Source organism: Humulus lupulus, chromosome 3, assembly GCF_963169125.1.
Source record: "Humulus lupulus chromosome 3, drHumLupu1.1, whole genome shotgun sequence".
NCBI classification, from domain to species: domain Eukaryota; kingdom Viridiplantae; phylum Streptophyta; class Magnoliopsida; order Rosales; family Cannabaceae; genus Humulus; species Humulus lupulus.
Window position 1 is genome coordinate 112415723 of NC_084795.1, and position 19002 is coordinate 112434724.

General features: G+C 37.7%; 1 protein-coding gene and 2 long non-coding RNA genes across 3 annotated transcripts; all 3 read right to left on the bottom strand.

Moving 5' to 3' along the window:
* Positions 1-10250: 10250 nt before the first annotated feature.
* On the bottom strand, positions 10251-11513 carry LOC133821313 (uncharacterized). Its single transcript, XR_009887467.1, has 2 exons — positions 11457-11513; positions 10251-10474 (listed from the first exon to the last, which is right to left on the bottom strand). It is a non-coding gene; the product is annotated as an uncharacterized LOC133821313 (long non-coding RNA).
* Positions 11514-12390: 877 nt separating this feature from the next.
* On the bottom strand, positions 12391-13536 carry LOC133821314 (uncharacterized). Its single transcript, XR_009887468.1, has 3 exons — positions 13431-13536; positions 13179-13332; positions 12391-12425 (listed from the first exon to the last, which is right to left on the bottom strand). It is a non-coding gene; the product is annotated as an uncharacterized LOC133821314 (long non-coding RNA).
* Positions 13537-14496: 960 nt separating this feature from the next.
* LOC133821315 (large ribosomal subunit protein eL21x/eL21w-like) lies at positions 14497-15542 on the bottom strand. The gene is made up of 2 exons (XM_062253685.1): positions 14973-15542; positions 14497-14756 (listed from the first exon to the last, which is right to left on the bottom strand). The coding sequence occupies exons 1-2, from the start codon at positions 15454-15456 to the stop codon at positions 14722-14724; spliced, it is 519 nt and encodes a 172-aa protein (XP_062109669.1). The 5' UTR covers positions 15457-15542; the 3' UTR covers positions 14497-14721.
* Between the last annotated feature and the right edge of the window lie 3460 nt (positions 15543-19002).

The following is a 19002-nucleotide window of genomic DNA, read 5'->3' on the forward strand; positions in this document are numbered from 1 at the left end:
TTTTAGAAGTTCCTCTTGAGGCCCACACCTGCAGTGACTGCCACCTGATATCAATTCCAAGTCTGAAGACTAGAGTCTTGGACTTGGATAATGGTATAGTGAAAATGGCACCTCGAAACGTGAGCTTACCTGGAGACACCCTCGCTCCGAAGACATGGCTCGAGGCGTGGCCTCACTCAAAGACATTCGTCACTTGGAGACTAGCTCGGGACGTGGCCTCATTGGACTTTGCAGAGGAGCTCGCCCTCGAAGACCTTAATGGCTTATCTTTCATTACTCCTAATTGCCACGTGTTGCGGGTGAAAACACGGACAACACTCATGTCTTTACCTAATGCATAGGAAATCATAAAAAATTTCAAAGTTGAAAGAGTTCCTATCTATGGCTTAGAACCAATTAGGGGAAACGCTAAAGATCTTTTGATTTGATAGGGGTAGAAAATATTTGGATATGTAGTTCCAAGATCATTTAACGAAACTTGGGAGTTTATCACAACTTACAGCCCTGGGTACTCCACAACAAAATGGTGTAGCGGAACGCCGTAATAGAACTTTATTGGAAATGGTTAGATGCATGCTTAGTTACTCAACTCTGCCAACTTCATTCTAGGGAGAAGCAATTGAAACTGTAAATGCCATTTTAAATGTCGTACCATCCAAATCAATTCCCAAAACACCTTTAGAACGTAGGAATGGTCGTGAACCTAGTTTGCGTCATTATATAATCTGGGGGTGTACCGCCCACGTCCTAAGGAAAAAGGAAGGAAAGCTAGAATCGCAAACCAAAGTTTGCATGTTTCTTTGCTATCCTAAAGGCACTTGGGGTGGACTTTCTATAGTCATTCATAATAGAAAGTGTTTACTTCTACAAATGCTACTTTTCTAGAAAAATATTGTCCAAAACTTTAAACCTCGCACCAAAGTTGTTTTAGAGAAGATGGTTGAAGAATTGATTCCAACCAATGTTCCATCGTCATCAATGAAAGTTGATGATGAAATCCCCACTCTTCATGTCCAACTAATGCAAGTCGATTTAAATGAAGAAATTACTATTGTTACTGAACAAATAGTCACAGAGCGTCTTCGTAGTATGAGGGTTTCTAGGAACCGAATTTGCTATTGTTTGGATGGTGAAACCAATATGGTTGTTGGTGACACTGGTGACGATGATGCGCTCTCTTTCAAACAGGCAATGGCAAGCCCTGTAAAGGAACTATGGCTCAAATCACCTAGTGACTTTAGGGCCATTGGGTGCAAGTAAATTTACAAGAAGAAATGAGGTAATGATGGAAAGAACGAAACTTATAAAGCTCGATTAGTGGCAAAGGGTTATACCCAAAGAGATAGCGTGGACTATGAGGAAACTTTTAGTCCAGTAGCCATGCTCAAGTCCATTCACATCCTGGTATCCATAGCAGGCGATCTCGACTATGAGATCTGGAAAATGGACATCAAGACAGCTTTACTTAACGGGAAGCTTGACAAAGTCATTTATATGAATCAGCTAGAAGGATTTAAAGTAGATGGACAAGAAAGAAAAGTTTGCAAGTTTAATAGGGCCATTTATGGACTTAAGCAAGCTTCTCGTTCCTGGAACCTTAGGTATAATAAAAAATAATAAAAACCTATGGTATTAAACAAAATATTGATGAGCCTTGTGTTTACCAACTGAAGGCAAATAAAATAGTGGTATTTCTGGTTCTTTATGTAGATGATATCTTACTCATTGGAAACAATGTTATGAAATTGTCAAATGTGAAGAATTGGTTGAGCACTCAATTCCAGATGAAGGATTTGGGTGAATCGATAATATGTGGCAAGGGGAGATGTGAAGGTTATGAAGATTGCATCGGAAGACAATCTTGTAGATCCATTTACAAAGACACTACCAGAAGCTACATTGGATAAGCATATCAACGAAATGGGATTAGTGAAATTAAGGCATTAGTTTCAATTAGTGCAAGTGGGAGTTTGTTGTGGTTTTATGCCCTAATTAAAACTCAATTTCTTTGTAATCTCAATTTATTATCAATAAAAGAATAGAAATCATTTTTTGACTTAGTCAATCACTTTGCTCACATGATTTATTTTCATGTTTATTTGTTTATTATGAACTTCTATTAAATCGCGAGCATATAGCTAATCATACTTATAGTGACTTAATCATAGTCGAATATAAATATGATTATATGTTCAAAAATAAGTTTGTCCTGAAATTAGTCAGTGCATAGGATTTACACTGACTCGCCAATCTACGATATGTCACATTGTAGTGTTATGTTCTTTCCAGAACATTAGCAAAGTAGATAAGATCATATGTATTTGTTACATCGGATAAGATCGATATTGACAGTAGATAAGATAAGAAGACATGCAGTTATTGTCTATTCTAGTCAATCATATAGTTGACCATAGGTCAATTCAATCTCAATTCTGAGTGGTTAGTATTCTAACTGATTGTATTATTTGAGTTCTTTCACTTGTTCGTTACCAGCTTACCCTACGGACTAGCCTACACTTACATCTTGGGAACTCGATAGTATAATTGAGTGGGAGGGTTAATCATAGATATGAACATCTATAGCTTCTAATGAAGAAGTAAAATAATGGTTTCCTTTTAGTTTGGTTCGAGGTGCTAAATGATAGAGATCTCATTTCTGTAATTAATATTAGTATATTGAAATATCATTTACAAAGAACTAAGTGTTTTAAGAAAAAAATACAATGAGGGGTAAAACAGTATTTTAGTCCAATCTCATTGTAGACAGTCTATAGAGGGTTGAGTGATAATTTTTGTTGTAACAATGGATAACTAATAACTTATCTATATTCCTTATAGAGTTCTCTATGAATTCAAGAGTGCAATTCTGAGTCATTAGTGGAGTCACGAGGAATTAATAAGTTAGTAAGTTTATTGTTAAATTTATGATAACTTATTGGAGCTTGATTTCATAGGCCCATGGTCCCCGTAGTACTTTCGATAAAATCATCTAGGTAGTCTCAATTAATTGTTTTAATAATTAATTAAATTATTAAAGTTGACCAGGTTAATTTTTGATAATTTCATAGAGTTATGCCATTTAGAGAAGAAAAGAGATTTTAGGGAAGTTTTATTAATTAAGACAAATTGGTGTCTAAATTAATAAATAATTTTAAATCAAGGTTCAAATTATCAATAATTAATTTGTTGTAGAATTTAAGAATTTAAATAATTATTTAATTAATTAATCAATAAATAATAATACGGGCCTCTAATCTATGTCCAAAGAGATTAGAATTTCAACCTAATGGCTGATATTACCTATTATTTTATTTATTTTTAATTAAATAAGTGACCTCATTGAGCCTTTAAAAGGAATGCTAAGTGAGAGTTGAAAACAGATGATCAGAAGAACTAGTTTTGATGCTTTAGGGTTTTAGACTCTCTTTATAATAAATGTCTTTTTCTAAGCCTCTATATTCTCTTGTCTCCTTCTCTCTATATCTATCTCATGTGTTGAGAATTGCCCACTCTAGTCTAGGTGATTCTAAAGATACTGTGAAAGGTTGTGAAGAAATTTGAAGATCAGTTGAGTTTCTTGGTGATACCCTGAGAAAGAAAGTAATGCCCTACAAACTTAGAATTGTTACCATGTGATTTATAAATGTGCCATTAGCTTGCAAATCGAGGTTTTAGATTGAAAAGTGTGATTAAATCAAAGTAAAAACTCATTTGACGAATGTTAATTACAAAAGATTTGGACATTTGTTAAATTCATAAATGTTATTCATTGGGATCCAATAATATTGTTTCAAAAATGTGTTACAATTCAAAAGTTTGAATACAACTGACCTAAGAGACAAAACCAACTATTTACAGCATACCGCGCAAAACAATTCCCGACTATGGCAGCTAGGTAGGCTGAACGTGTACATACCGCTACTCGATCTCTAACTCATGGTTGGTCAACCTTTCCTTTGCCTTTACCTGCAACATAGAGCACTCATGAGTCATGGCTTAGCAAGAAAACTCAACATAAAGCATATCTCAGTTCAATCCAGTAATAAACAACTTAAACAGATAATCACTTAAACACATAGCGACCTATGCCGACCTAGATTCTTTACCAGACACTGGGTTCACGGTCTTCACTGAGCAGGTGAGTACATCACCCTTAGAGGGTCTCAGCCCAGCGGCTTGCATTCAGCATGCTTAATCCCGATCCCAGCCTTTGTCATCCCCGACCTTTGCTATTCTCGGCCTTCGCCCTTCATTTATTATCATGCACAACATTGCATAACATTTATAGGTATTCACACAGACATTAAACACAAATAATAGGGCCATGCCCTGCACTACGGGTACAAGCAATGTTCTTACCTGTGTCTCGAGCTGATTAATTAATGCGATCCCAAGCACAATCCCCTAAACCTGAGCCTTGACGTAAAACCTAGTCACAATGCATCAATAAATAGATCTCCATAATTCCCTAATCGATTAAGAACTTCGAATTAAAATTCTAGCCTTCGGGACCTCGAATCCTACTAAACTGGGTAGAAGAATCCTTCCCGAGCCCTTAAATATGGGTTCCCGAGCTTAAAACCCTGTTTTGACCAAAATGCCCTATTTGAGCGACGGCCAACCCATTAGGGTCGCGACACGCCACCAGTCAGAGAGTCTTGGGCTCTCATTAAGGGGAAACAGGCCGAACCGCGACCCCTGGGAAAATTCAAAGGCTTTAAACCCTCCAGATTCATGCGGGTCACGATGCTCAAGACCAGCGCTGCGGCGCAACCCTGCGAATCTAGAATATCCAGTGTTTTCATAATTCTAAACATCCTAAAACTTGATCAAAACATGTTCTAACTCCATAATAGAGTCCCAAAATACTACCACTACACCTAGAGTAGTACATAAACCTGAAAACTTAACCAAAACCTCATCACAACCTTCTTAAATCTCTTGAGTTCAGAACTTCCACAATACTAAGAAAACAACCCCATAAGTTAATTAAAGCAAGGTTAGAGCTTACCCCAGCTATGAATTGTGACCTTGAACTGCCTCAAGCTTCCTCCTAAATGAACATGGGCGAGAGAGAGAGGGAAGGCAGCTAAGAGTGTTTGGTTCTTTTCCTAAAGGTTCTGTGATGATAAGTCTAATGAAGATCATTCCTTAGCCTTAAAATGACCCAATTACCCCTACGATCAATCCTAGCCCTTTAATACCACCAAGGGTAGATCCGTCATTTGTCACATCCCGCTAATTTCTGGAGTGTTCCTATAATTCCCCATTTAATCCCCAACATCCTTAAATAATCGCTAGATTACTACCCGTCACCCGGTAATCCTGAACACGTGCTACATTCCCAAAATACCCCTAGGCTCACCCCAAGCCGGGTATTCGACCCTGTTGTGACTATTTTGCTATTCCGCTCCCTTGGACCATCTCGGATCACACATCACAAATAAATCACCATAATCTTGTGGTCTGAAGCACATCACACATATAATTTACAATTACACCCTCAATGGGTTAAAATTACAAATATGCCCCTACTAACCAAAATGGGCCCACATGCATATTTAATTCACCTAAACATGCATTTCTAATCACATAATCATTTATTCCACGTAATAACATAATTAAATTAATTATTACCATTTCCGCACGCTAATCAAGGCACTAAGCCTTATTAGCAAATTTGGGACGTTACTACTATCTCGTCCTTACAAAAAATTCGTCCTCAAAATTTACTTGAATAACTCGGGATATCAGTCTCACTCTCCCAAGTTGCCTCTTCGACCTTGTTGTTCCTCTACAATACTTTCACCAAGGCAATGGTCTTATTCTGCAAGACTTTATCTTTTTGGTGTAGAATCTAAACTAGCTTCTTCTTATAAGACAAATCTTGATCCAACTCCAAGTTTCCATAACTCAGCACATGCGTAGAATCTGATACGTACTTCTGAAGCAGGATAGATGAAATACTTTGTGAACCCCTGATAAGGCTGAAGGCATTGCCAATCTGCAAGCTACCCCTCCAACCCGTTCTATAATCTCAAAGGGGCCAACGAACCTAGGAATTAACTTGCATTTCACTCCAAATTACTTTACTTCTTTCAAAGGAGAAACTCTGAGAAACACATGATCGCTGACTTGAAACTCTACACTCATGCGTCTCAAGTCTGAATAACTCTTCTGTCTCATCCCAATGGATGGGAGATCTGCACTTCCTCCCATATAACATTTCATACGGAGCCACTCTGATAGTTTCCTGATCGTTGTTATTATAGGAAAATTCGATCAAAGGGAGATACTTACTCTAAGATCCCCCAAAATCCAGCACGCAGACCCGTAGCATATCCTCCAGTATTTGAATCGTCCTCTCAGACTGTCCATCCATCGGAGGATGTTAAGCGGTACTAAACCGCAATTGTGTGCCCATATATGCCGGCTCTCGCAAAACTTAGAGGTGAAGGTGGGGTCCTTGTCAGAAACTATCGACCTCAGAGCCCCATAAAGTCACACAATTTCCATCACATAGAACTCAGTATACTGTTCCATCGTATGAGTTGTTTTAACAGGCAAAAAGTGGGTTGATTTGGTGTACCTATCCACAATCACTCACATAAAATCATACGGTCCTACTATCTTCAGTAATTAAACCATGATGTTCATGGTGATATCCCCCCACTTCAACTCCGATATCCCTAAAGGTTGCAGCAACCCTGTTGGCCTTTGATGTCTAGCCTTCACCTGCTGATAGGTTAAACACTTGGCCACATAATCCACTATGTCCCTCTTCATCCCTGACCACCAATACAAATTTCTTAAGTCTTGGTACATCTTCATCGTACCTAGATGTAAGGAGTAGGGAGTTGTATAAGATTCATCTAGAATCTCTCGCGTGATACCAGAATCCATCAGAACGCAAATCCGACCTTTATACCTCTGTAAACCCACCTCTGAAATAGAAAAGTCTCTAGCCACTCCAGCTAAGACATCATCCTTGTGCTTCCTCAACTGTGGATCCTCCTTCTGTACTCCCTTGATCCTTTCAAGGACCATGGACTAGAGTGTGATATTGGCTAGATGACCAACTACCAATCTCTCTGATATCTGCCCCGAACTGAATAACTGCCCTGGGCCCTTCTGACTTAATGCGTTGGCCACCACATTGGCCTTCCTTGGATGGTATAAAATGTCACAGTCGTAGTCCTTTACAAATTCCAGCCAACGCCTTTGGCACATATTCAGGTCCTTTTAAGTGAAGAAATACTTTAAACTTTTATGGTGGGTGTATATTTCACACTTATCTCCATATAGATAATGGCTTCATACCTCCAGTGCAAATACCACCGCTGCCATTTCCAGATCGTGAGTGGGATACCTCTGCTCATACTCCTTCAGCTGTCTCGATGCATAGGCTATCACTTTTCCGGCATGCATCAATACACACCCAAACCCTGCCTCGAAGCATCGCAATAGACTACAAACTTCTCATTATCTGATGGAAGACTCAATACTAGAGCGAAGATCAGTCTATCCTTCAACTCCTTGAAACTATTCTAACATCTATCTGTCAGACATACTTGGTCTTCTTACACGTCAACTCAGTCAAAGGTGTAGCTATTCTAGAGAATCCCTCAACAAACCACCGATAGTACCCTGCTAATTCCAAGAAACTCCTAACCTCTGGTACACTGCTCGGTTTGGGTCAATCTCTCACAGCCTCAACCTTGCTTGGATCAACCAGAATCCCCTCCTTACTCACAATATGGGACTGAAATGTTACTTGGGGCAACAAAAACTCAAATTTCTTGAAGTTAGCATATAACCTATGTTCTCTCAGCCGATGTAGTACCAAATGAAGATGTTGCTCGTGCTCTGTCTCTGACTAGGAGTGCCCTAGTATATCATCGATGAATACGATCACAAACTTATCCAAATCATCCCTGAAGACCCTATTCATCAAGTCCATAAAGGCTGCTGAGGCATTGGTTAATCCAAAGGACATGACCAGGAATTCATAATGTCCATACTTCCTACAGAATGTGGTCTTTGGTATATCCTCCTCTTAGAAAATACCGAAGGTCAATCTTAGAAAACACCGTCTTCCCGTGTAGCTGGTCAAACAAGTCATCGATCTTGGGTATTGGATACTTATTCCTAATGGTTAAGGTATTCAACTCTCTGTAGTCGGTGCACATCCTTAAGGATCCATCTTTCTTCTTCACAAACAACACTGGAGCACACCATGGCGAAAACTAGGTCTGATGAATCCTAGATCCAGTAACTCCTGCAACTGAATCTTTTGTTTCTTCAACTCTACTGGTGCCATTCTATAAGGTATCCTAGATACTGGCTCCGCCCGTGGTGCCAACTCTATGACGAACTCGATCTCACGGCTTGGTGGCAACCCTGGCAAGTCTGTTGGGAATACATCAAGAAATTCACACACTAGTCTGGTCTCATTCGATCCAACTGAGACAGTCCTAGAGGTATCCACTATGTTTGCTAGGAATCTTATGTAGCCCTCTTCCTTAGGTCTCTAGCCTTCAGTGCAGAGATCATAGGTAATCGTGGCCCACTCACTGACCCCACAAATACAAAAGGTACCTCCCCTTCCAGTTCAAAGGTCAACATTCTTCTCTTGTAGTCTATCGTCGCCCCGTACTTTGATAACCAATCCATAAAAGTCATCCATATCTAACTCAATCACATCCACAGACAACTCTCTACTGTCTATCTCTACTAATAATGCTCTAACCCATCTCCTAGAGACTACCAGTTCCCCTGTTGGCAACAAAGTCCTGAATCCCCTAGCATACATATCAAAAGGTCTACACAAACGATCTATCACTCTAGCGAATACAAATGAATGGGTAGCTCTTGAATCAAATAATGCATTAAATGAAGAACTGAAACTAGAACTCTGACCTATCACGACCAAGGTACTAGATGAACACTCTGGCTAGAGTGAGGTTGTCACTTTTCTTTGATTCTTCCTTTCTGGCTTGTGGGCACTCCTTCCTTAGGTGACTAACACTCCCATAAGTGAAGCATGCTTTAACTCTGCACTCCCCTAGATGTCGTTGCCTGCACCAAGGATACTCTGGGAAGCTTCGCCAGTTCTCTCACCTACCCTGACGACCAATGAAAGCACCTAGTGCCTTCCTATCTGGGCCAAGAGGATCAAAGGAATCTGGGGCCTTTCTCTTCTGCTCACTGAGGCAACTACCCCGGCTAGAACCAGTGAAAGGAGGCACCATCCTCTGAGCATCACGCCTTGCGGCGACCTTTCTCCATATCTGATCTTCAGCCCCCTTAGCTGTAAGTGCCTTCTTCACTACCTGAACATAAGTGGTAGTCCTCAGATCTAATGTTATCTTAACATCACAGGCTATCGTGGCGTTCAATCCCCGTCCAAATCTATCCCTTTGTGCCATAACAGTAGCCACCAAGTGCAGCGCGAACTTCGCCAATCGGTCGAACTTCAGTGCATATTCTGCAACCATCCTTCTGTTCTGAGTCAGGTTGATAAACTCATCTACCTTTGCAGCTCGGACTGCAACACTGTAGTATTTCTCATTGAAGACATCTTAAATTATTCCCAGGTTATAGCCGTTGCATCCCTTTTTTGGGACACAACTTGCCACCAGATGCGGGCGTCTTCTCTTAACATATAACTGGCACATGCACTACAAGAAAAAACAGTATTCATAACACTTAAAAACTGCTAACCGGGAGTATTGATAACGCTTCTAAAAACGCTAACATAGCCCCTGTTATTAAAAGTCCTGTCTTTTCTATAACAGTATTCAAATGTTATGTTCAATGTTATCTTAAACTATTCAATAACACATTTTTAGTTGCTATAATATTCAAATAATAACATTTAGTTAGAGTACTTAGTTATAAATTTGAAGTTTAATCTTATACTTTATGCATAACACTTTCCAACTGTTATGAAAATTGTTATATTTGATCATTTTATAACATTTTTAGTTCATTCTATTATATAAATCATAACTTTTTGTCCCAATTATAATATATTATACAAAACAACCATAATTATTGTAAATTCTCCCAGTAATAACATTTTGTTATTTTGTAGTGTGCATTTTTAATTGTTGTAAAAAGTTTTTATTATTTTATTTTTATTAAAAAAAATCACAATTGATCACAAGTGTAATATTAAATAGATCAAAAAATCTAAAATATTCAATATATATGATAAACCATGAGTATTTTTACATTTGAAGACGAACTACTTCAAACCATGACACTGTCCACTTCAAAAGTTCTTAGTTCTAACTTGAGTTTGAAAGCATACATAATAAAATTCTATAGTCTTGCACATCTTTTGCTTCAAAAGTAAAAAACAGAAACACAACAAGATACACAAAAAGTAAACCATGAAGCTTGCTCCACCCTCCAATTCATCATCCATTCAATTGTGCACTTGTCTTTGTTGTGAGGTTGATTTTCTTAGCTACACAAGAGTTTAAATAATTAATGCTCAAACTTAGAGTTAATAGTAAACTAAAAGAGTACAAAAAGAAAGAAAGTTAATAAACTCATTACGACTTTATAAGATGGCCATGCAATTACACTAACTACAGCACATAGGCATGGAATATTGAAGATTTATGCTTGGTAAAATACTCATTAGAAAAGTTAGCTCAAACACTTTATGATTATGAAATGAAAATGCAAATGATACACCAACCAAACATATAAATATATATATATACAATACAACAACTAATTTATAAAGAAAACCCAATAGCATAGACACATGAACTAGAATTAGATCAAATATAAAGTTCCAAATAACAAGAGTAACGAATTTGCCATTTTTATTGTAGATTTCCAAATACTGTCTTCAGGGACCCTTGAAAACTCTGCTGTAATATAGAATATCAGTTCAGTGGCTTTAGGGACCCTTGAAAAGGGTATATGAATAAACTAATTCCAATCATGAAACCTTTTTACTATAAATAAACCAAGCATTTAGGTTCAATTTCTTCGTGTTCAGCCAAGTGTCATCATATTGTATTCTACTAAAATATCATAAATTAAAGAATGCTAGTAGTCATCACCCTCTGCCACCATACTTATTAATCACCCAAAAATGAAAAAGGAAAATGCCTTGGCACTAAAAGGAAAGGTTCGGAAGTCCAAAAAAGTGCTACTGCCCAAGTAGTATGAGCACGTTATGACATTAGAAGAAGAAGACCAAAAAAAAGTAAAACAATCAGAAATATATCAAAATAGCAAGTTCCCTAAATCAATGTAAAACACAATAGCAGAAGAAAAAATTTGAGCATAAGACATGAGCAAGTCAGGATCAATAAGGCTACAGAATTACTAGAATCTAGGCTACACTAAGCATCATTGGAAAAATCATTCCCAAAATATTAAAATCCTGCTAGGCAGTAATAAACTGTCATGGTAGAATATTAAGTTATTACCTGGGCAGGATGACTTTGGATAGTATCCACTACATATTTTTCATGACCCCGCTCAAGATGGAAATTTGACTCAAGCTTTGAAGACTATCTCATTTTTCTTTTTACCAATCCTCCTACAAAGCATTAAAATTTAAAAATCATCAGGATCAACGCTCAACAGCAATGATAATCACTGCATAGAATATATTTATGCACACATAATCTGTCTATAATTTGTTCATTATTCAGCTCAATGATATAAACACCTTATAAAACTTCAAAAGAATTTAAAATATATTAGATTAATAACCAAATATTATTCATCTTGTATGCGCTCACAATATCATTGATTGATTAGGGTAACATTCTGCATATCCCATGTGTCATACTAACCTCCAACAATTTCAACATGTAATCATTAAAACTTTTGAGGTTATCCTTTTGAGCTTCTTGGACAGCTGAAATAATTTCCATTTCATGCACCTGGTGCATAGGTATGATTAAGAAATCATTATCAGTCACAAACATGGCCAAAGTATATCAAGTTGTTAGAAGAACAGCTATTTTCTCAGAATCAATTAAATTTTCAGGCTTGCTTGCAGCTATATATTGAATGATTCTCTCTTCTTAACAAAATATAAATATATATTATAGAGGAGAGTGAGAGAGAGAAAGAGACTATAAAACTAATTCACATGCCAACAGTCAGTACCAATGGCTTGAATAAACACTTGTATTTTAGAAAATTCGAATAATTGTTTTAAGTAGCTAAATTGGTTATAAAATTATGCCAACACATTCAAACCACTCTAACAAAAGTAACATAGAAGGATAGTTACTCCAGAGCAAGTAGAGAAAGCAAAAAATATCTTTTAAACAAAAAATAAAGAATAACAAGCACAGATGCAAACAATTTTAAGACTAACGTACCTACTGCAGATATTCCTCAACAATTGTTGCCTCCGCAGGGAAAACATCCTCAAATGTTGTCTTCATAAAACATACAGCAGAAGAAAATCAAATGGCAAAGCAATTATAAATTTTAAAAATACTGCATAGTTGTTATATGAAATTCAACAAAAACACCAAAGAACAAAAGTAGGGAGAGCTTCAAAAAGGACATGTTTTACTACAAGAGAAAATAAAAAAGGAAAGTAGTTGAATTTGGATCCAATACTTTTGTAAAAGGTTGTTGAGCTGAGGAAACGATAACTGAAGAATAAAGGTACAACAACAAACTTATTTTAATTAGTTTTATAAGTCCAATTAAATTTTTGAAAGATACAAAATCTTATTTGAGATTTAAAGTTGAAATGGTGCAACTTTTTTTGCAACTAATACTTGTCAATAGTTAAACAAGTTTGAAACCACCTTGACAAAAAAAAAAAACTAGAACCCATGGAGCAAGATTATATACACGCATACACATATCATCACAGCATCATCAACACACAATACTTCAATATTTTTTTACTTAATTTTGCATCATATGCTACAGAACCCTTTTGACCTTTCAAAAAACATTATTGTATACTCAAATACAATAAAGTTTTCCATTATTGTAAATGCATTATTTGCCTAGTTTTCCATTATGTACTAGTGCATTCCATTCATCAACAACAACCATATACTTCACACTAGTTAAAACAGAACATTTCACAAATGACAAATATGGAATAGAATATAGAAATAAGTTGAGACAACTGCAGTTATATAAATATATAGAGAGAGAGAGAAAGAAACCTTTTCTAAACTATGAGGCCTTGAAAGTGAGTATCAAAATCTGAAATTCCAGAGCTTAACTGGTCAGAATCCATTGATGCTTCTGTTGCTTCAGCAACGCCCAAAAGCTTTAAACACTCATTCCAACACTCAGCACCCCTCCATAGAAGCTTAGCTGCAAGACCATAATACCCAACATCATTAACTTCTTACATGAATACCCTATTTCCTCCTGTTTTCTTCAAAAGATAAAAATAAAGAGTACCCATTAACCTTTAGGGGAATAAGGATGAAGTAGTCCTCCAGAAATTCCAAAAGCACCTCCTCCAATCCCAATTTCATCATAAATATCTATTCGTAAGTTTAAGTCCTCTGCAGTAGTCTCCTGCATATGTATATAACAACATTGGTGCTCTCAAAAGTTTATCTCTTAACACATAAAAGCTCTTTGGTCTTTCTTGTATTCTAATGCTTACAACCTCTCTAATTTTTCTCACTATATCCTCTCCATTAGAAACAATTCCAACACAAACAAATATATGTATTGATATATTCAAAATGTTTCTTGATATTAAACTAAAATCTAAAAACATAAAAAGAAAAGAAAACTCACTGACAAACGGCTTCTTGAGCAGCTGGGTTGCTTGGGTTCTTGCTTCAGCAGGGGCATCATCATGTGTGCTTCAGCGGCTCAATAGAAGAGAGTGACGAGAGACTAATAGACTGTATTTCATTTCATTGATAGCTCATCTTTTTTGTACTGGCTTTAGCTGCATTGCAAATTTAAATTGTATGTATGTTAGTTTAGTGAATCTAATAGACTATATTTTATCTTTGACATAACTGCTTCTTTATTAGATAGCTCATACTCAACCTACAAATTTGCACACTTGTACATATATCAATAGTGGAAAAAACTTGTTAGACATATGACAAATAAAAAAACATGATCAAAGCTTCTGAGTGGTGCTTATTGCATAATATCACTTAATATATGAGTGGTGCTTCCACAACAAGCAGCAATAATTATATACAGCAACAGAACAATCAAGCAATGGCTACTAGGTTCAATGTTATTCATAAAATAAAACTACATTTTAAAGTAATGAAATTAGGAAAAAAAGTTTTACCTGAGCGAATATAGAGTTGACTTCAGAAATTTTCGCTCAACTCTATAGACAATGAAGCTCAGGGAGGAGGTTTAAGCTCAGTATTACAGTATATCTATATTCGCTTAACTCTATAGACAGATGTAACTCATAAAAGTATATCTCAGAAACAGTATTACATGTATATACCTGAGCGAATATAGAGTTGACTTCAGAAATTTATTCAAAAAAAAATCTTAATAAATGAAGACCTGATGCCGTGAGATACTTAGGTGTTGTGCCTACTGCTTGCTGCCATCTGGCTTTTGTGAAGCTTTGAGGTGTCCTTCCGAATTGATGCCATGACTAGTGAGGTGAGTTGCCATGAAGACCTGGTGTCGTGAGGTTATGTGCCTTGCGTGAAAGATAAGAGTTGCAGTGCATGAAAGATGAGAATGCCTCTTGCTTTTTGTCTTTCATAAACCGAAAATCTTGGACTCTTGGAATATTTCTGTACACAACAAAAATAGCATATAATTTTTTTAAAACAAAATTGTACTTAGAATAGTATTCAAAATATGAAAACTAACAACGGCTTCGAGTACTTGAACTAATTAAGGAAACGTTTCCATTGATAGTCTTGAAAACAAAATCAAAACCAGACAAGAACATAATAGAACAAAACATTGAGAAGAAAAAATAATACATAAAAAGATCTAATAACCACCCTTGAGATCGTTGACAACATCGTAAGGAATGGGGGTGATAGTTTCCAACTGAGCTCCTTCGACCATAAAACCTGGCTTGGGACCCTCTAGCTGCCTCTTGGTACTGATGGCCTCACCCTTCAACTTGCCCTCGGCCTTGAGCTTATCGTTCCTTAACTTTCTGTTTCTGAACTCCTCAGTGCATCTAGAGGGCTGGACATGCTCCACACGAACATGAATCCTCTTCTTAATGATGCAGCTCCCAACCTGCTTGTTAACCTCCACGCCAATAGCGCGCTTGGTGATGTTCCAAACATGCCCAGTTCGGCCATGGTAGAACTTGTGGGGCATACCCTTGTGAATGGTGCCGTTCACCTTAATATCGACATACTCGCCGGTCTTGTAGGTCTTGAGGTAGGTGGAGAGAGGGATGTACCCCTTCTTCCTGAAGGGACGTGAAAATAGGTCTCGTGTCCTAGATCGTAGACCGTGTCCAGCCGGCATTTTCTTCTACCTCTCTTCTCTTCTTGCTCTAGGGTTTCTCTCTGTAACACGGCAAAGTCAAGCCCTAGATAAAATAGCACAGAAAATAACACTAATATTATTGCAAACTTGCATCATTTTCAAAATACTTGTACACAACCAAAAGAGAAATTTTGATAGAAGAGAAAAACCCAAATGAAACTCAAACTTCATGCCAAATGACTCTTCCAATTCAAAGAGAATCAAGTCAAAAGTGACTTTCTCAAAAGCTATTATGAAAATTATAGAGTATATAAATTCCAAGATCATAGTATTAATGACTACCTAGTCCCACGCTTGACCCCGCACACTGCCGAACATTCAATGACTATAGCGGAGATAGAAATCGTCAAGCTCCTGCGCGGTCGAGCCCCCGTCACCACCTCTGTCGAGTTTCCCACACCATCCATCTATAAGAGAGAATGTGAAAAAATGGAGTTGAGAGGTTAGAAATTAGATAGATGTGAGGGAGATAGAGCGTTGAGAAGAAAAAGGGTACGACGATGAGAGAAGAGAGAGATTAATGAAATAATAAAATAAGAAAGTATTTGGCGGTATTAATTCATTTCCTCAAAAATTTGTGCACCTTTTTTTATTTCCATAAAGTATTAATGACACTTCTTAAAATCTGTTATATTTCAACGTGATATTTGGTCAAAAATGTTGTAATGATGCCACCCTCTCGCTCCCTTCCACCCTCATAAAATCAAGGATGAAAGAAGTCATATTCATCCATTGCTCTACCAGCAGTGGGTCTGGACTGCCCTCGAAGGTGGGAGGGTGTTGCTTCCTGAACCTCTCGTATAAAGGCTCCCACCTATTCTCCATCATAGGCTAGGTTGGGACTAGTGCCATAACCTATGTAATTTGTAACCCAATACCCTCGGGAAGGGCATGCTGCCTCAGTGCTTGGAGCTCATCTTCCATATGCTGAACTCTTGCTTCCATTTTGGCAAACAGCTATTTCTAGTTCTGTGGGGCAGGTGGAGGGTCCTAATGCTGGTTTTCATCTTCGGCATTATTGTCATGAAGTATAATCGATCATTGAGGCATAACTTCAATATGCTTGCAATCAAAGGCGTTGCACATCAAGCATGATAACAACATCAATTCAAAACCACATACGCATATCATAAACACATAGAACTCAAAGGGGTCGTGCCCTGGCATCATATATATACAAACATATAAATCATGCTCTATCAATAATATTCAGTTAAATAGGGCAACTCGAACAAGAAATTAAACACATAATTCAATTAATACCGACCAACCCTGAGTCGAGCTTGTCTCTAGTAGCGAGCGCACATGTTTTGTCGATCTCCAGGAACCATAAACATTGGCATGCTCTGATACCATGTTGTAACGCCCTACTACCTTAGAGTCATTACCATATGATTTATAAATGTACCATGTGCTATCTAATAGAGGTTTTATGTTGAAAAGTGTGATTAAATCGAAGTAAAAACTCATTTGATGAATGTTCATTACAAAATAATTGGAAATTCTATAAAGTCATATAACTTATACTTTGGGATCCCAAAATATTGTTTAAAAAATGTGTTACAATTAAAAATTTTAGATATAGTCGACCTAAGCGACAAAACCAACTATTTATAGCACATCCTGCCAAACAATCCCTGGCCGTGGTAGCCAGGTAAACCGAACATGTACACGACGCTCCACGCTCTCCATAGAGCACCTGTGCACTGAGGCCCAACAAGAATACTCAACATAAAGCATATCATAATTCAATCCAGTAATAAAAGGCTTAAACATATAGCGACCTATGCAAACCAAGGTGCTTTACCAGGCACTGGGTTCACAGTCTTCACCGAGTAGATGAGTACATTACCCTTATAGGATGTTGCCATAGCGGATTGCATTCAGCATGCTCAATGTCGATCCCGGCCTTTTCCGTCCCAGGCCTTCACCATTCTTGGCCTTTACCATTCATTTATAATTATCCACAACATAACATAAATTTTACAGGTATTCACACACACATCAAACACAAATAATAAGGCCATGCCCTACTCTATGGGTACAAGTAATTTTCATACCTGTGTCCCGAGCTAATTGATTAATGTGATCCCAAGCATGATCCCCTAAACTCGAGCCTTGACGTAAAACCTAGTCACAACGCGTCAATAAATAGACCTCCATCAAGCCCTAATCAATTAAGAACTTCATATTAATATTCTAGCCTTTGAGACCTTGAATTCTACTAAACCGGGTAGTAGAATCCCTCCCGAGCCTTTAAATATGGGTTCCCGAGCTCAAAACCCTATTTTGGCCAAAATCCCTTATTTGAGTCGCGGCCCTGCCCATTAGGGTCGTGGAGCACCACTATTCATAGAGCCTTGGGCTCTCATCAAGGGGACATGGGCCACAATGCGCCTCAGCCTGTGTCACGGTGCCTGGGAAAATTCAGAGGTTCCCAAGCCTCATGGGTTCATATGGGCCGCGTCGCTCAATAACAACGCTGCAACGTGACCCTATGAACCCAGAATTTCCAGAATTTTCAGAATTCGAAACCTCCTGCAACTTGATCTAAACATGTTCTAATGCCTGAATTGAGTCCCAAAATACTACCACTACACCTGGAGTGGTACATAAACTCGAAAACAAAACTAAAACCTCATCACAACCTACTTAAATCTCTTGAGTTCAAAACATCAAAAATACTAAGAAAACAAGCCCATGTGTTAATTAAATCAAGTTTAAAGCTTACCCCAGCTATGAATTATGACCTTGAACTGCCTCAAGTTTCCTCCTAGCTTTATTTCCACATGTCCCCAGCCTCAAATCCTCAACTTCTGAGCAAATTTCTTCAATGTTCCCAATACTCCTCCAAACACCAAGAGAGAGGGCGAATGAACATGGGAGAGAGAGAGAGAGAGAGAAGGCAGATGAGAGTGTTTGGTTCTTTTCCTAAAGGTTCTTATATGATAAGTCCAACCAAGTTTATCCCTTAGCCTTAAAATGACCCAATTACCCCTAAGATTAATCCTAGCCCTTTAATACCACCAAGGGTAGATTCGTCATTTGTCACATCCCACTATTTCCTCGAGTGTTCCTATAATTCTCCATATATTCCCGACATCCTTAAATTATCACTAGATTACTACATGTTACCTGGTAATCCCAAACACGTGCTACATTCCCAAAATACCTCTAGGCTCACCCCAGCTGGATATTCGACGCCGTTTTGACTATTTCGTTATTCCATTCCCTAGGATCGTATCAGATCACACATCACAAATAAATCTCCACAATCTTGTTGTCTGAAGCACATCACACGTATAATTTACATTTATGCCATCAACGGGCCAAAATTACAAATGTGCCCCTACTAACCAAAATGGGCCCACATGCATATTGAATTCACATAAACATGCATTTCTAATCACATAATCATTGATTCCACATAATAACATAATTAAATTAATTATTGCCCTCCCAACACGCTAATCAAGAAACTAAGCCTTGTTAGCGAATTCGGGATGTTACTGAAAGGATACAAGG